Source organism: Physeter macrocephalus, chromosome 17 (genome assembly GCF_002837175.3).
Source record: "Physeter macrocephalus isolate SW-GA chromosome 17, ASM283717v5, whole genome shotgun sequence".
Lineage (NCBI taxonomy): Eukaryota > Metazoa > Chordata > Mammalia > Artiodactyla > Physeteridae > Physeter > Physeter macrocephalus.
Genome location: NC_041230.1, coordinates 5,233,616 through 5,250,790, shown reverse-complemented (window position 1 = coordinate 5,250,790; position 17,175 = coordinate 5,233,616). Strand labels below are relative to the sequence as shown.

Genomic DNA, 17,175 nt, shown 5'->3' with positions numbered 1-17,175 from the left:
GGGAAGATGGATTGTGGGTTTTCAGGAGTGAGACTGTTCATGGTTTTGTTTGTCCCTGTTTACCAGGGCAGTGTGACCTTTGAGGATGTGGCCGTGTACTTCTCCTGGGAGGAATGGTGTCTTCTTGATGAGGTTCAGATACACCTTTACCTTGATGTCATGCTGGAGAACTTTGCAGTTGTATGCATGCTGGGTAAGGCCCTCACACCCACCCCTATCCTCTGAGCTAGGTTCTTCCTTTCTTCTCTTCCCCAAGGGCAGCTCTGTCCTCACATCTGGAACATGGGCTTTCTTCTTAAATTCCTTGGTTATGTGCTGTGGTTACTATGGCTAGGCAGAGTGCATCCCTAGTCCTTAGTGCCTGAACACCAGTAGCCCCAAAGTTGCAGCTAAGGATTCAGGGTCAGTAGTCTTTTTTTGTTGATTGTTTTTAATTTTATTGAAGTATTGTTGATTTACAATTTTGTTTTAATATTTGCTGTACAGTAGGTCCCTGGTTATCCATTTATAATACAGCAGTGTGTACATGTCAGTTCCAAACTCCCTAACTATCCATCCCCTTCACCCTTCCCTCCTGGCAACCACAAGTTCATTCTCTAAGTCCGTGAGTCTGTTTCTGTTTTCTAAATAGGTTTATATGTATCAACTTTTTTTAAAGATTCTGCATATCTTTCTCTTTGTGACTTAACGTTACTCAGTATGACAATCTGTAGGTCTATCCATGTTGCTGTGAATGGCATTATTTCATTCGTTTTAATGGCTGAGTAATATTCCATGGTATATAAGCACCACATCTTCTTTATCCATTTAACTGTCGATGAACATTTAGGTTGCTTCCATGTCTTGGCTATTGTAAACAGTGCTGCATTGAACATTGGGGTGCATGTATCCTTTCAAACCATGTTTTTCTCTGGATATATGGTGAGGAATGGGATTGCTGGAATATATGGTAACTCTGTTTTTCGTTTTTTGAGGAACCTCCATACTGTTCTCCATAGTGGCTGTACCAATTTACAGTCCCAGCAGCAGCGTAAGAGGTTTCCTTTTTCTCCACACCCTCTCCTACACTTGTTACTTGTAGGCTTTTTAATGATGGCCATTCTGAGTTGTGTGAGGTTGTACCTCATTTTATTGAATAGTTTTGATTTGTATTTTTCTGAAAATTAGCGATGATGAGCCTATATTCATGTGCTATTGCCCATTTGTGTTTTTGCTTTAGAGAGATGTTTATTTAGGTCTCCTAGGTTGTTTGTTTTTTGTTATTGAGTTGTATAGCTGTTTATATATTTTGGAGATTAAGCCTTTGTCAGTCACATTATTTGGAAATAAGATATCTTTTTGTTTTCTTTATGGTTTCCTTTGCTGTGCCAAAGCTTATAAGTTTGATTAGGTCCCATTTGTTTATTTTTGCTTTTATTTCTGTTGACTTGGGAGACTGTCATGGTCAGTAGTCTTGCCATCCGCCTGATCGATCCCTCCTTGTTTACCCTCTTTGGCCAGGTGACTGTCCAAATGAATGGTACCCAAGTTTTGCTCAATTCTTCTACCTGACATATTTTTGTGCTTGACTGTGTGACAGTGTTGTCACTGACATGGTTAGTACTAAAACGGACCATAAGATGTTTTTGCAAGACCTTTTTTCAAGATTCCAATTTCTCTATATCCATGCCAGCATCCGTTTTTTTTGTCTCTTTTTATTTTTGTAACATTTATTTATTTATTTCGGTTTTGCCAAATCTTAGTTGTGGCAGGCAGGTTCCTTAGTTGCGGCTCGCTCATTCCTTAGATGCGGCTTGCAGACTCTTTAGTTGTGGCATGTGAACTGTTAGTTGTGGCATGCATGTGGGATCTAGTTCCCTGACCAGGAATTGAACCCTGACCCCCTGCGTTAGAAGCACAGAGTCTTAACCACTGCTCCACCCAGGATGTGCCAGCATCTGTTATTTTCTGTTCTCTTGTTTTGTTTTGTTTTGGCCTTGCCGGGGGGCATGCAGGATCTTAGTTCCCCAAGAAGTGATGACCAGGGATGGAACCTGCTCCCTCTTCAGTGACAGCGTGCAATCTTAACCACTGGACTGCCAGGGAGGTCCCTGTTATTTTCTGTTCTTTTCATCATAGCCATCCTAATGGGGGTGAAATGGTATATTTTTCTCATTTCAGTTACTTCTCTTTCAGTGTGCTTATTGGCCATTTGTACAGCTTTAGAAAAATATCTGTTCAAGTCCTTTTTTATTTATTAATCAAGTTGGTTTTTTGGTTGTTGTTGAATTACAGATTTATCCATAGATTCTGGATATGAATCCCTTTTTTTTTTTTTTTTTTTTTTTGTGGTATGAGGGCCTCCCTCTGTTGCGGCCTCTCCCGTTGTGGAGCACAGGCTCCGGACGCGCAGGCTCAGCGGCCATGGCTCACGGGCCCAGCCACTCCGCGGCATGTGGGATCCTCCCAGACCGGGGCGCGAACCCGGTTCCCCTGCATCGGCAGGCATACGCGCAACCACTGCGCCACCAGGGAAGCCCTGAATCCCTTTTTATATACGTGTTTTGGAAATGTTTTCTCCCATGGTTGTTGTTGAATTACAGATTTATCCATAGATTCTGGATAGGAATCCCTTTTTATATACGTGTTTTGGAAATGTTTTCTCCCATGGTTGTTGTTGAATTACAGATTTATCCATAGATTCTGGATAGGAATCCCTTTTTATATACGTGTTTTGGAAATGTTTTCTCCCATGGTTGTTGTTGAATTACAGATTTATCCATAGATTCTGGATAGGAATCCCTTTTTATATACGTGTTTTGGAAATGTTTTCTCCCATGGTTGTTGTTGAATTACAGATTTATCCATAGATTCTGGATAGGAATCCCTTTTTATATACGTGTTTTGGAAATGTTTTCTCCCAATCTGTGGTTTCTTTCTTACTGTGTTTATAGTGTCCTTTGATGTTAAAAAAAGTTTTTCATTTTTTCCTTTCTTCCCCCAGCTTTCTTGGGCTATAATGACACATACGTTTGTGTAAATTAAAGGTATGCGACCAAAATTGTTCATTTTTATGAGGTCCAATTTGTTTATTTTTTGTTTTGTTGCTTTTGCCTTTGTTGTCAAAGGCAAGAAATCATGGCTGAATCCAACGTTTTGAAGCTTTTCTTGTTTGTTTTTTCTAAAAACTTTTTAGTGTTAGCTCTTACGTTTAGGCCTTTGATATATTTTGAGTGAATTTTTGTGTATGGTGTTAGGTAAGGTTCTAATTTCATTGTTGTGCATGTGGGTATCCGGTTTTCCCAGCGCCGTTTGTTGAAAAGGCTGTCCTTATTCAATGGAAATCATATTCTTGTTAGTAATTATTGCATCCTATATCTGAGGGCTGATTTTTAGACACTCTAGTCTCTGTTCTATTCCATTGGAGTATATATCTGTCTTTATGCCAGTAGCATTTTATGCTGTTTTGCTTACTGTGGCTTGTAAGAAAGTTTGAATTCATGTGTTGTGAATCCTTCAACTTTGTTGTTTTTCACAATTGCTTTGGCTGTATTGAATCCCTTGAGAGTCTATGTGAATTTGAGTCTGAATTTTTCTCTTTCTTGAAGGCGTCATTGTTTTTGATAGGGATTGCATTGAATCAAAAATCCCCCATCTGAGTGTTAAAATTGATGAACCTACACGAACACATCATTATCACTCAAAATCTAAAGTTTGCGATAGGGTTCACTCATGGTGTTGTACATTCTGTGGGCTTTGATAAATGTATAATGACATGTATTCACCATTATAGTATCATACAGAATGTGTTCCATTTTTGAACTAAAAATTCTCCATGCCCCACCTGTTCATCCCTTCTTCCCCCGTACTCCTTGGTATCCCCTGATTACTTTTTTACTGTCTCGTTATTTTCCCCTTTTTGAGAATGTCATATCCTTGGACTCATACAGTATGTAGCCTTTTCATCTTGGCTTCTTTCACATAGTAACATGCATTTTAAGTTTTCTACATGTCTTTTCATGACTTGATAGCTCATTGCAGTTTAGTTGTAAATAATGTTGCTCTTCTCTGGATGTATCATGTTTATCCATTCATCTACTGAAGGACTTCTTGATTACTTCCAAGTTTTGAAAGTTATGAATAAAGCTACTGTAAATATCTGTTTAAAGCTTTTTGTGTGTAGGTCCATTTTCTATTCCTTTCTATAAATACCACAGAGTACAGTTGCTGGAGGATATAAGATTACGTTCAGTTTAGTAAGAAACTACCAAACTGCCTTTCCAAGTGGATGCTACCATTAAGCATTCCAATCGGCAATGAATGAAATACCTGTTGCTCCACACCCTTACCAGCATTTGGTGTTGTCAGTGTTTGGATTTTGGCTATTTTTATAGGTATGTATTGGTATCTGCTTTTGAGTTTAATTTGCATTTCCGTGCATCTTTGTATATGCTAAATTGTCATGTGTATATCTTCTTTTAATAAGGTGTCTGTTAAGGTGTTTTGCTCATTTTGTATTTAGGTTGTTGTTTTCGTGCTGAATTTTAAGGGTTTTTTGTACTTAACTTTTAGGTCCATGATCCATCTTGAGTTAATTTTTTGTGAAGGGTGTAAGGTTTGTGTCCAGAATTCATGTCTTGGCATGTGATGTTCAGTTGTTCCAGTACTATTTATTCAAAAGACTTCATTTTTTTCCCTTTGTATTGCACTTGTCATCTGTCAAAAGTCAGATGAGTGTATTTCTGTGGATCTGTTTTTGCGCTCTCAATACTGTTCATTGATCAGTTTCTCTATCCTTTCAACAATACCACACTGGCTTGATTACATTTTTTTTTTTTTTTTTTGGCCATGCCACACAGCTTGTAAGTTCTTAGTTCCCCAACCAGGGATTGAACCCTGGGCCCTCAGCAGTGAGTGTTCGGAGTCCTAACCAAGGCATGCCAGGGAATTCCCAGGCTTGATTACATTAGATACTAAATCTTGTTTTCCTTTTCCTTTTTCTTTTTTTCTTTCTTTTTCTTTTTAAGATACTAAGTCTTGAAGTTGAGTAGTGTCAGTGTGCGACCTTTGTTCTTCAGAATGGTGTTGGCTATTCTGGGACTTTTGCCTCTCTGTATAAACTTTAGGATCAATTTACTTATATCCACAAAATAATTTGCTGGGATTTAGATTTGGATTGCATTGAATCTAGGTGCAGTCTAGGTGAAATTGGGAAGAACTGACTTCTTGACAGTACTGGGTCTTCATATTGTTGAATGTGAATATCTTTCAATTTATTTAGTTCCATTTATTTAGTTCTTTGATTTCTTCATCAGAGTTTTAGAGTTTCCCTTATGTAGATTTTTTTTCTTTTTATATTTATTTATTTTTGGCTGCGTTGGGTCTTTCTTGCTGCGCGCGGGCTTTCTCTAGTTGCGGCGAGCAGGGGCTACTCTTCATTGCGGTGTGCAGGCTTCTCATTGCGCTGGCTTCTCTTGTTGCGGAGCATGGGCTCTAGGCACATGGGCTTCAGTAGTTGTGGCACATGGGCTCAGTAGTTGTGGCTCGCAGGCTTAGTTGCTCCACAGCATGTGGGATCTTAATGGATCAGCGATCAAACCCATGTCCCCTGCAATGGCAGACAGATTCTTAACCACTGCGCCACCAGGGAAGTCCTCCCTCGTGTAAATCTTGTATATGTCTTGGTAGATTTATAATTGTTTCTTCCTTTCTCTCTCCACTTGTTTAGGGGGGTGTTAATGTACATGATCTTGTGTTTTTAATTTCAAATTTCACTTGTTTATTCTTGATGTATTGGAAAGTGATTGAGTTTTGTATAGTATCCTTGTATCCTAACACCTTGCTATAATTGCTTCCAAGTTCCAGGATTTGTTTTGGGGTTTATTTGGCGTATATTTTGATTTTTACATAGCTAGTTATATCACCTGAGAATGAAGGCAGTTTGATTCCTTCCTTCCCGATCAGTATAACTTTTATATAACTTTCTCTTCTCAGTACATTAATTATGACTTCTAGTATAAAGTTGAAAGGGAGTTGCCAGAGGGAACATCCTTGCCTTCTTCATCTTATTGGGAAAGTTTCTAGTTTTTCATCTGGTAAAGATGATAGTTATAGGGTTTTACTTAGATTGTCAAGTTAAAGTTTTTTTTTCCGTTTTTAGTTTACTAGGAGATGGAGATTTTGATCATGAATGGGTGTTGGATTTTGCCAGATCTGGTTTTCCAAATCTGTCGATGAGATCATGTATAGGTGGATTTTTTTTTCTTTTTTTTTTTGGCTGTGCCACAGCTTGCAGTGTCTTAGTTCCCTGGCCAGGGATTGAACCTGGGCTAAAGCAGTGAAAGTGCCAAGTCCTAACCACAGGACTGCCAAGGAATTCTCTCATATTTGTATTTAAAGTGGGTTTCTGGACTTCACTTGTGGTGCATTGGTTAAGAATCCACCTGCCAATGCGGGGAACATGGGTTCGATCCCTGGTCCAGGAAGATCCCACGTGCCACAGAGCAGTTAAGCCTGTGACCACAACTACTGAGCCTGTGTGCTGCTACTATGGAAGTCCGTGTGCCCAGATCCCGTATTCTACAAGAGAAGCCACCACAATGAGAAGCCTGCGCACCGCAATGAAGAGTAGCCCCTGTTCGCTGGAACTAGAGAAAGCGCGCACACAGTAAGTTGATACAGCCACTATGGAGAACAGTATGGAGGTTCCTTGAAAAACTAAAAATATAACTACCATATGACCCAGCAATCCCACTACTGGGCATATACCCTGAGAAAACCAGAATTCAAAAAACTACATGTACCACAGTGTTCATTGAAGCACTATTTACAATAGCCAGGACATGGAAGCAACCTAAATGCCCATCAACAGTTGAATGGATAAAGAAGATGTGGTACATATATACAATGGAATATCACGCAGCCATAAAAAGGAACAAAATTGAGTTATTTGTAATGAGGTGGATGGACCTAGAGTCTGTTATACAGAGTGAAGTAAGTCAGAAAGTGAAAAACAAATACCATATGCTAATGCATATACATGGAATCTTAAAAAAATGGTACTCATGAACCTAGGAGCATGACAGGAATAAAGACACAGATGTAGAGAATGGACTTGAGGACACGGGGAGGGGGAAGGGTAAGCTGGGACGAAGTGAGAGAGTAGCATTGACATATATACACTACCAAATGTAAAGTAAATAGCTAGTTGGAAGCAACTGCATAGCACAGGGAGATCAGCTCGATGCTTTGTGACGACCTGGAGGGGTGGAATAGGTAGGGTGGGAGGGAAGCTCAAGAGGGAGGGAATATGGGGATATACGTATACAGATAGCTGATTCACTTTGTTATACAGCAGAAACTAACACAACATTGTAAACCAATTATACTCCAATAAAATCGTAAAATAAATAAATAAGTAAAGTGGGTTGTTTTGAGAGAACATGTAGCTGACTCCTGCTTATGGATTCACTCTGATAATCTCTCTTTTCATTGGTGCATTGAGACTATCAGTGTTTAATATATTGATATAGTTAGATAAATATTTAATGTATTTGTTACCATTTTCTACCATTGCCCTTATTCTTTGTTCCTATGTTAGTCTTCCACTCTTGTTTTTATTGTTTAGATCGAGTATCTTGTATGATTGCATTTTCTCTCCTTGTTAGCATATCAGATATACTCGTTTTCTTTTTATTTTTTTTTATGTAGTTGTGCTAGAGGTTGCACTCTATATTTACATCTGATTGAAGTCCACTTTCATATAACACTGTATGGCTGCCTTGGTAGTTTGAATACCTTATAATTTAAAAAAATCCTAATTGCTATCTCTCCTGCATTGTATTATTGTTCTCATTTATTTTAATTTTACATAAGCATACATAAATGGGTGTGTTTAAAAATGCATAATGGGGCTTCCCTGGTTGTGCAGTGGTTGCGAGTCTGCCTGCCAGTGCAGGGGACACAGGTTCAAGCCCTGGTCTGGGAGGATCCCACATGCCGTGGAGCAGCTAGCCCATGTGCTACAGCTGCTGGGCCTGTGCTCTGGAGCCGTGAGCCACAACTACTGAGCCTGCATGCCACAACTACTGAAGCCTGTGCACCTAGAGCCTGCGCTCCGCAACAGGAGAGGCCACTGCAATGAGAAGCCTGTACACCTCAACAAAGAGTAGCTCCTGCTCGCCACAACTGGAGAAAGCCCACATGCAGCAATGAAGACACAATGCAGCCAAAAATAAATAAATAAATAAATTTTAAAAATGCATAATGGAGTATACAGTTACTATTGTTCCTTAGAAGACATGCATATGGGCAACAGCTACGTGAAAAGATGCTCAATATCACTAATGGTCGGGAAATGCAAATCAAAACCACAATGAGGATTTCCCTGCTGGCGCAGTGGTTGAGAATCCACCTGCCAGTGCGGGGACATGGGTTCGAGCCCTGGTCTGGGAAGATCCCACATACCGTGGAGCAACTAAGCCTGTGAGCTACAACTACTGAGCCTGCACCCTAGAGCCCGTGAACCACAACTTCTGAAGCCCGCGTGCGTAGAGCCCATGCTCCGCAACAAGAGAAGCCACTGCAATGAGAAGCCCGTGCACCACAACGAAGAGAGCCCCTGCTTACGGCAACTAGAGGAAGTCTGCATGCAGCAACAAACACCCAACGCAGCCAAAAATAAATAAATAAAAGAAATACATTTATTAAAAAAAAAATAATCCACCTGCCACTGCAGGGGACGTGGGTTAGATCCCTGATCCGGGAAGGTCCCACGTGCTGCAGAGCAACTAAGGCCCTGCGCCACACTACTGAGCCTGTGCTCTAGAGCCCATGAGCCACAACTTCTGAGTCCGAGTGCCACAACTACTGAAGCCTGTGCGCCCTACATCCTGCACCGCAACTACTGAGCCCATGCGACACAACTGCTGAAGCCTATGCACTCTAGGGCCTGTGTGCTGCAATTATCGAGCCTGCGTGCTGCAACTACCGAAGGCTGCACGCATAGAGCCCGTGCTCCACCACAAGAGAATCCACCACAGTGAGAAGCCCACGCACCACAACAAAAGACTAGCCCCTGCTCACTGCAACTAGAGGAAGCCCACATGCAGCAACGAAGACACATTGCAGCCAAAAATAAATAAAAAGTTAGAAAAAAAAAGCACTGTGAGATACCACCTCACACATGTTACAGTGTCTGTTGTGAAACAGCCAAGAAATAAGTGTTGGTGAAGTTGTGGAGAAAAGGGACCCCTTGTGCACTGTTGGTGGGAGTGTACATTGTTACAACTACTATGGTAAATGATGGAGAATCCTTACAAAATTCAAAAAGGAACTTCCATATGGTCCAGCAATTCCACCTCTGTGTATTTATCCACAGGGAGTGAAATCATCATCTCAAAAGGATATCTGTATCTCAGGTTTATTGCAGCATTATTTACAATATTCAAGATATGGACACAACCTAAGTGTCCATTGATGGATGAGTGGATCTAACAAACATGTGGTATATGTGGCATATTATTCAATATTATACAACCATAAAGAAAGATGGAAATCTTGGCATTTGCCTCAACATGGATAGACCTTGAGGACATTATGCTAAGTGAAATAAGTCAGAAAGACAAATCCACTTGTCCCACTGTTTCCACGGAGGATTGGTTCCAGGAGCTTCTGCATATACTGAAATCTGTGGATGCTGAATTCCCATAGTCAGCGCTCTGATTCTGAAGTTTTCCCATTTGTGGATTTATCCAGCTACAGATCATGTGATCCTGTGTGTATTTGTTGAAAAATATCTCTGTACAAGTGGACCCAAGTAGTTTTAACCCATGTTGTTCCAGGTTTACCTGTACTACATGAGTATACTTACATGTTGAGTCTTTAAAACAACACCACCACCAAACTCAGGTACAGAGAGTGATTGCCAGAGCGGGGCAAGGTGGTTAGATGAAGTGAGTGAAGGGTGTCAGAAGTTACAGACTTCTAGTTATAAGATGAGTAAGTCCTGGGGATGTAGTGCACAGCATAGTGACTCTAGTTAACAAAACTGTATTGTACATTTAGAAGTTTCCAAAGGGTAGATCTTAGAAGTTCTCATCAGAAGAAAAAAAATGTAATTATGTGTGTTAACTAAACTTATTGTGGTACTCATAGCAGTGTATACATAAATCATGTTGTACAACTTAAAGAAATACAATGTCCCATGTCAATTTTATGTCAATGAAAGTTTTTTATCCTCTTATGGTCTTCCTTTCTCTATAAACCCAAATTTGTGATCTATGTCATATTTCCTCTCTGAAGAACTCCTTTTAATATAGTCCCACAATTTTTCTGTGTTTAAGAACGTATTTATTTCATCATCAGTGTTGAAGATTTATGTTGCTGGTTACCAAATTCTAGGTTGGTGATGTCCCCTCCCCCTTCCCACTTTAAATATTTTACTGCATTCAGTTCTTATTTCCCTGAGTTCTGAGGAGAAGTCAAATGTAATTGTTTTTTTTGGCTTCTCTTGGAAAAGGTGTTGATTCCTTTAGGCTCTTTTAGTATTTTTTTTTCTGCATTTGAATGTGGTAAACCTAAGATGTAGTGTTTTTGGCATTAAACCTGCCTCATGTTCACTGAGCTTTCTGGATCTGTTGGTTGGTGTCTGACATCATTTTGTTAGAAATTCTCCATCATTATTGCTTCAAGTATTTCTTCCGTTTCTTTTTTTCTTTCTGTTTGAAATGTTTCCATATGTGTGTGTTAAACCTTTTGTGGTTGTCCCACGGATGTTGTATATTCGGGTATTTTTTTTTTAATTTTAATTTTTGTATTTTTTCAGTTCATCTTTCAGTTTTGGAAGTTTCTCCTAACAGAAAAAGAAGCTCAAAGATTCTCTTCTCAGCTGTGTCCAGGGTACGAATAAGCCCATCACAGTCATTCTTCATTTCTGTTATGGTGTACTTGATCTTTAGCATTTCTTTTTGGTCCTTCGTTAAAATTTTCATCTCTCAGCTTACATTTCCCTTCTGGCATTGTATGCTGTCTGCTTTATCCATTAGTAGACATTAATTAGCATATTAGTCATAATTATTTTATATTCCCAATGTGATTGTTCAAACACCCCTATGATATCTGATTTTGATTCTGAAGCTTTGTCTTTTCAAACTGTTTTGTGGGACACTGCAGATCTTCAGAAGATGCCATGGTTGCAAAAGAGTCAGATCAATTAGATTCTACCAGTACAATAGTTGTTTAGGTGGGGAGATACATTCCTAATATTTTGTACTCCATCCACTGTACATCCTTTCCTCTGGTTCCACCAGATGTTCTTTTTTTTGGCCCCACTGTGTAGCATGCCCGACCAAGAATTAAACCTGTGCCCCTTGCATTAGAAACAAAGAGTCTTAACCACTGGACCACCAGGAAATTCCCTGCACCAGACATGAAATATAATATTTATATATTGTGTATTGTGTACTGAGTTCCTCTGGGCCAGTGTTGGCTATTCAGCCATCCTGACTATGTTAGGACTTGTATCATTTGTGTCCCGTGTAGTTGGTCAAATCGGGATGGAGAGTCCTTTGGGCTTCATCAGATGGACATGACTCTGGTCTCAGCAAAAAGCCTCAGAGGTAGCCTGATTAAGATGAATGACAACTGGGAGACGCCTTGATATTAGGTCTGTGTTTAAATGACACCTGGGAGAGGCCTTGATATTAAGTCTGTGTTTAAGTCATATCAGGAAGTATGATTTCCTCTTGACTAGTGTTTTAGTGCCATTGTCAGTGGCTACAAATCACTTCTCTCGTCTTTCTCCATTCGTGACATTCTGCCAACTTGTCATTTCTACTACTACCCATTTTTATTCTGACTGCACCCTCGGATTCATTCCCTACCACCTCTCTAAACCACTTATCTCATGTGGTCTTCACACTGTTTTTCCCGTAGTACCTACTGACACTATTTGTGTTCTCAACATAAGGGATCGTTTAATATTTCTGGAATGCCAGCGACCTGTTGCAGTCAGATTTTCTGAGACCTGAACATACACTTCTTTTTTTTTTTTTCTTTAACATCTTTATTGGAGTATAATTCCTTTACATTGTTGTGTTAGTTGCTGCTGTATAACAACGTGAATCAGCTATACGTATACATATATCCCCATATCCCCTCCCTCTTGCATCTCCTTCCCACCTTCCCTATCCCACTCCTCTAGGTGGTCACGAAGCACTGAGCCAATCTCCCTGTGCTATGCGGCTGCTTCTTACTAGCTATCTGTTTTACATTTCGTAGTGTATATATGGACATACACTTCTGTACAGTATCACAGGTCATCAGGAGATGCGGTCCTGGTAAAGGCCATTGACAAAGGAGTGAATTGTACAAGACACCTTTCGCTTCGGGCCCCATCCAGTTCTTGTGTCCTGTACTTGGTGAGAGCAGCTGCTTCTCAATTTGACCCCAAATTCATTTCCTGAACACAATCCTGTGGACTGGTTCTTTCACTTATCAAATGTAGACTTGTGATGGCCTCACTCCCCCCAATAAACTCAACATGAACTTCATCATCGCTTCTTTGTTTTCAGGTTCTTTTTCTGCAGTTGAGGATGAAGAGATGCCTTCTGAACAGAGTGTATCTGCAGGAGTGTCACAGATGAGGACCTCCAGGGCAGGTTCATCTCCTGCGAAGGCCCAGCCGTGTAAGATGTGTATCCCAGTTTTGAGAGACATTTTGCACTTGGCTGAAGAGCAAGGAACAAATAGGGAGCAGAAATCATACACATGTGGGGCATGTGGGAAACAGTTCTATTTCACTGCAAACCTTCAAGAGTACCAGAAGCAGCACATTAGAGAGAAACCCTTCAGCTGTGATATGGGGAGACCTGCATTTTTCAAAAGCTGCACAATCCGTGTAACAGGGAATCTCTCTACCTACATGGAGATTGGGAACAACTATGTGGCCAACATGGAACTTCAGCCACAGGCCACTAATACCAGGAAGAAACTGAACAACAGTAAGGAGTGTGAAGCTGTTTTTCACAATGGAAAAGGTCATCACAGCTGGGGAGAAGGCAAGAAAGCCTCCAGCCACATGGAAATACTTACTCAGGATGAGAGAGTCCTCACTACTGAAGGGTTTTGTGAGTTCAGAGAATGTGGGAAAGCCTTCACCCAAAGAACTAACCTTATTCAGCATGAGCAAGTTCACAATGGAGAAAGGCCTTATGAATGCAGCCATTGTGGAAAATTTTTTAGCCACAAATCCCATTTCCTTACACATCAGAGAGTTAACTGTGGAGGAATGCTCTATGACTGCAGTGAATGTGGGAAATTCTTTAGCCTAAGGAAGTACCTCAGAGCACATAGGAAAATCCACAGTGGAGAAAAGCCTTATGAATGCAAGGAATGTACTAAATCTTTCATCCAAAAGTGGAACTTAATTGAACATCAGAGAGTTCACACTGGAGAAAAACCTTATCAATGCACCCAATGTGGAAAATATTTTGCCCGCAAATCCAATTTCCTTGCACATCAGAGAGTTCACACTGGAGAAAAGCCTTACGAGTGCAATGAATGTGGGAAATCTCTTACTACTAGCTCTGGCCTCTATTATCATCTGAGAGTACACACTGGAGAAAGGCCTTATGAGTGCAGTGAATGTGGGAAATCTTTCACTACTTGGTCGATCCTTTGTAATCATCAGAGAATTCACAGTGGAGAAAGACCTTTTGAGTGCAGTGAATGCGGGAAATTCTTTAGCCGAAATGAGCAACTCAGTGCCCATATGAATGTTCACACTGGAGAAAAGCCTTATGAGTGCAATAAATGTGGAAAATCGTTTACGAGTAGGTCGAACCTTTGTAATCATTGGAGAGTTCACAGTGGAGTGAGGCCTTTCGAGTGCAGTGAATGTGGGAAGTTCTTTAGCCAAAAGGCACACCTCAATGCCCATAAGAAATTTCACACTGGAGAACAAGTTTATGAGTACAATAAATGTGAGAAATCTTTAACTCCTGAGCTGAACCTCAAGTGTCATCAGAGAGTTCATACTAGAGAAAGGCCTTATGAGTGCAGTGAATGTGGGAAATCTTTTGTTGCTAGGAGTGGCCTCCGGTATCATCAGAGAGTTCACAATGGAGAAAGGCCTTATGATTGCAGTGAATGTGGGAAATCTTTTACTGCTAGGTCGAGCCTTCGTGATCATCAGAGAATTCACACTGGAGAAAGGCCTTATAAGTGCAGTGAATGTGGGAAATGTTTTACTGGTAGCTCTAGCCTTCTTCGTCATCAGAGAGTTCACAGTGGAGAAAGGCCTTATGAGTGCAGTGAATGTGGGCAGTCTTTTACTAGTCGATCCTCTCTCTGTGATCATCACAGAGTTCACACTGGAGAAAGGCCTTATGGGTGCACTGAATGTGGGAAAGCCTTTAAGCAAAGACAGCTCCTCCGCATCCATAGGAAAATCCACACTGGAGAAAAGCCTTTTGAGTGCAAGGAATGTGGTAAATCTTTCACCCAAAGGTGCCACTTGATTAAACATCAGAGAGTTCACACTGAAGAAAGGGCCTTATGAATATCGCGAACATGGCCGGCAGTGACATTGAAGGAGTTCCGGGTGGTAAGAGAGTGAGAAGAACCCGTGCAGCTAATGGACCCTTTCTAGAGAGGAAACTGAGACACAGAGATGATGTGTCATCTGTTTGTGATCTCCCAGAAATGGACAGGGATCTGGGCTTCAATGCCAGGTTGCCTAGTTCAGGATATCGGGAGTCCATTCACTTCACTCCTTCCCTGCCCCCCACCCCCAGGTTTGGGGACTGAAAGAACACCTTGTCCATCCTGACACTTCTGTGCCCGGACCCCCACACCAGGAGCCCTGCTCATACCCCAGCCCCATGCTGATGGACAGGATTATCTTTTCTCTGGGAACCAATATTGATGACTTTCCTGTGACTGACTCCATTTATCTACCCAACCAATCCAGTGCTGTGATTCAGTTATTATTATTGCCATTTGTGAAAGAAGGGGTGTCCAGCTCAGAGATGTTGAGGGACTTCCACAAGGACTCACTAATGCCAGGCCTTTGATGAGAGTGGTTCCTCTACACACTGCACCCGTCCACTGTCTTCTCTCCTGCCCCTCTGAGCAGGGCCTCCACTTGCTGTGTCCTGACCATGAACTACCCACATCTGACATCTGCATCACTACCAGGGTCTCCAGCTTCATTTTCACCAGTGCACGTCTCCCAGAAACACCCTCCTGCTTGGGAAGTTCTCCACAGGGACAGCAGCACTAAGCCAGGCACTCCGGACTGGGTCATTGGTGTCACCCCAGATTTGACACGGGCTCTATGGCCATATGCAGTGATTTGTTTCCAAGGTCCTGTCCATCTTTACATACCCACCTCAGGATGTTCCTGTTGCCCTGTTATGTGGTTGACCTGCTCACTGTTCTGGGTAGTGTGAGGGACACAGAAGGACTAAGAATGTCCAGTGTGGCCCTATGTGGCCTGGTCTCCAAGCATCCTCTTCCTAAGCCCTTGATCCATTGCCTCACTGTTCCTCCCATCCCTCCAGAAAAAATGTTAACTCACCAAAATGATGATTGTTAATTAGCAAGAACTTGCCCTCCCCCCCTTGGGACCCACACTTGATCAACCTACCTTAAAAGCTAAGATTGAATGTAGGCTGACACCTCCCATGAAGACTTTAAAATTCATCTATAAAAAATTATGATTTTAATTGCATTTCTTCAGGATTTTTTTTTTTTTGACAATGTCACACAGCATGAGTGATCTTAGTTCTTCTGATCAGGAACCTAACCCATGCCCCCTTCTGTGGGAGCCTGGAGTCCTCACCACTGGACCACCAGGGAATTCCCTTTCTTAGGATTGTTGATGTTGAATTTTTGTTTTTCATGTGTCTGTTTTTTACCTATGTGTGCTGTCTGGTTAAATTTCTATTCCTATCTTTTGCCTACTTTCATTTTGTGAGATATGGCTATTTTCTCTTTTTTTGACAAAAGAGCGCAGGTAAACAACAAAGACATCTGTTAGATTTCACTCATTCACCAATAATGTGATTTCTTTTCTGAATGTAATTGTAATTTGGAAGAGTGAAAGAATATGTTCTCAACTTTTTCTCAATTTTATACTATGTATAATGTAATGGCCACATATATTATACAGGTTTAGGAATAATCTGCATTATTAATATATGCTACCTTAGTGTTAAGTCCAGACATTCAGTTACACAATAAATTAATCTCTGGTTTGTAGTGTTTGCCGGTTTCCATGTTCTAAATATTCCAACCATAGCCAAGGTCAAATTGCCGACATAATTTCACGGAACATTCATTTGGGAAGCATTGCCATTAGCCCGCTATTGTATTCTTTTTCCACCATTACAGGTACAGTAGCCGCAATTTTAAGAATGTAGCTAATAAACCATAGTAGAATGATTATAAAGTGATAGGTTTTGCATCTTTATTTTGAAAATCATTTACTGGATGAATAGTTGACTTAAGTTTTACCTAGTTAAAATGTACATTTTGACATACTTCTGTATAGCCCTCCAACCAGTTTCCTCCTGCCATTGTTAATTCATCCTCAACATTAAAATTACTGAGGCAAGAGCATATTCTACTTTTGTAATAGCTATTTTCAAATGTATATATAAATGGAATGACTGTGTTGGACCCTTCCTGTATCTTACATCATTTATCGTGTTTATGCACATTTTTATGTGTTTTGTATCAAGATTTACTTAGTAGTTTTTAAAATTTATAATCCTAGGTATCATATCTTTGAATACATAACTTCTTAGAATGCATTTCTAAAATAAGAGAGCCCTGGGACTACCCTCGTGGCACAGTGGTTAAGAATCCACCTGCCAGGGACTTCCCTGGTGGCGCAGTGGTTAAGAGTCCACCTGCCAATGCAGGGGACATGGGTTTGATCCCTGGTCAGGGAAGATCCCACATGCCACTGAGCAAGTGAGCCTGTGCACCCCAACTACTAAAACCTGCGTGCCTTAGGGCACACGTGTGGCAACTACTGAAGCCCGTGCTCTGCAACAAGAGAAGCCACCGCAATGACAGTCCATGCACCGCTTCGAAGAGTAGCCCCTGCTCATTGCAACTAGAGAAAGCCTGCGTGCAGCAATTAAGACCCAACACAGCCAAATATATATATATATATATATATATAAA

The 17,175-nt window shown here is 40.9% G+C and overlaps 2 protein-coding genes across 2 annotated transcripts in view; both read left to right on the top strand.

Moving 5' to 3' along the window:
• Nucleotides 1–69: 69 nt before the first annotated feature.
• Nucleotides 70–17,175, top strand: part of LOC102976511 (zinc finger protein OZF) — a 74,463-nt gene continuing 57,357 nt past the window's right edge. Inside the window, exon 1 of the mRNA XM_055078962.1 lies at nucleotides 70–193. Coding sequence (XP_054934937.1) covers nucleotides 160–193 — 34 coding nt within the window. The 5' untranslated portion in view covers nucleotides 70–159. The remainder of the gene's footprint in view (nucleotides 194–17,175) is intronic.
• LOC102977249 (zinc finger protein 260-like) lies at nucleotides 1,441–16,552 on the top strand. Its single transcript, XM_055079210.1, has 3 exons — nucleotides 1,441–1,500; nucleotides 10,839–10,878; nucleotides 12,552–16,552. Exons 1-3 carry the CDS (start codon nucleotides 1,441–1,443, stop codon nucleotides 14,537–14,539), a joined length of 2,088 nt encoding a protein of 695 aa, XP_054935185.1. The 3' UTR covers nucleotides 14,540–16,552.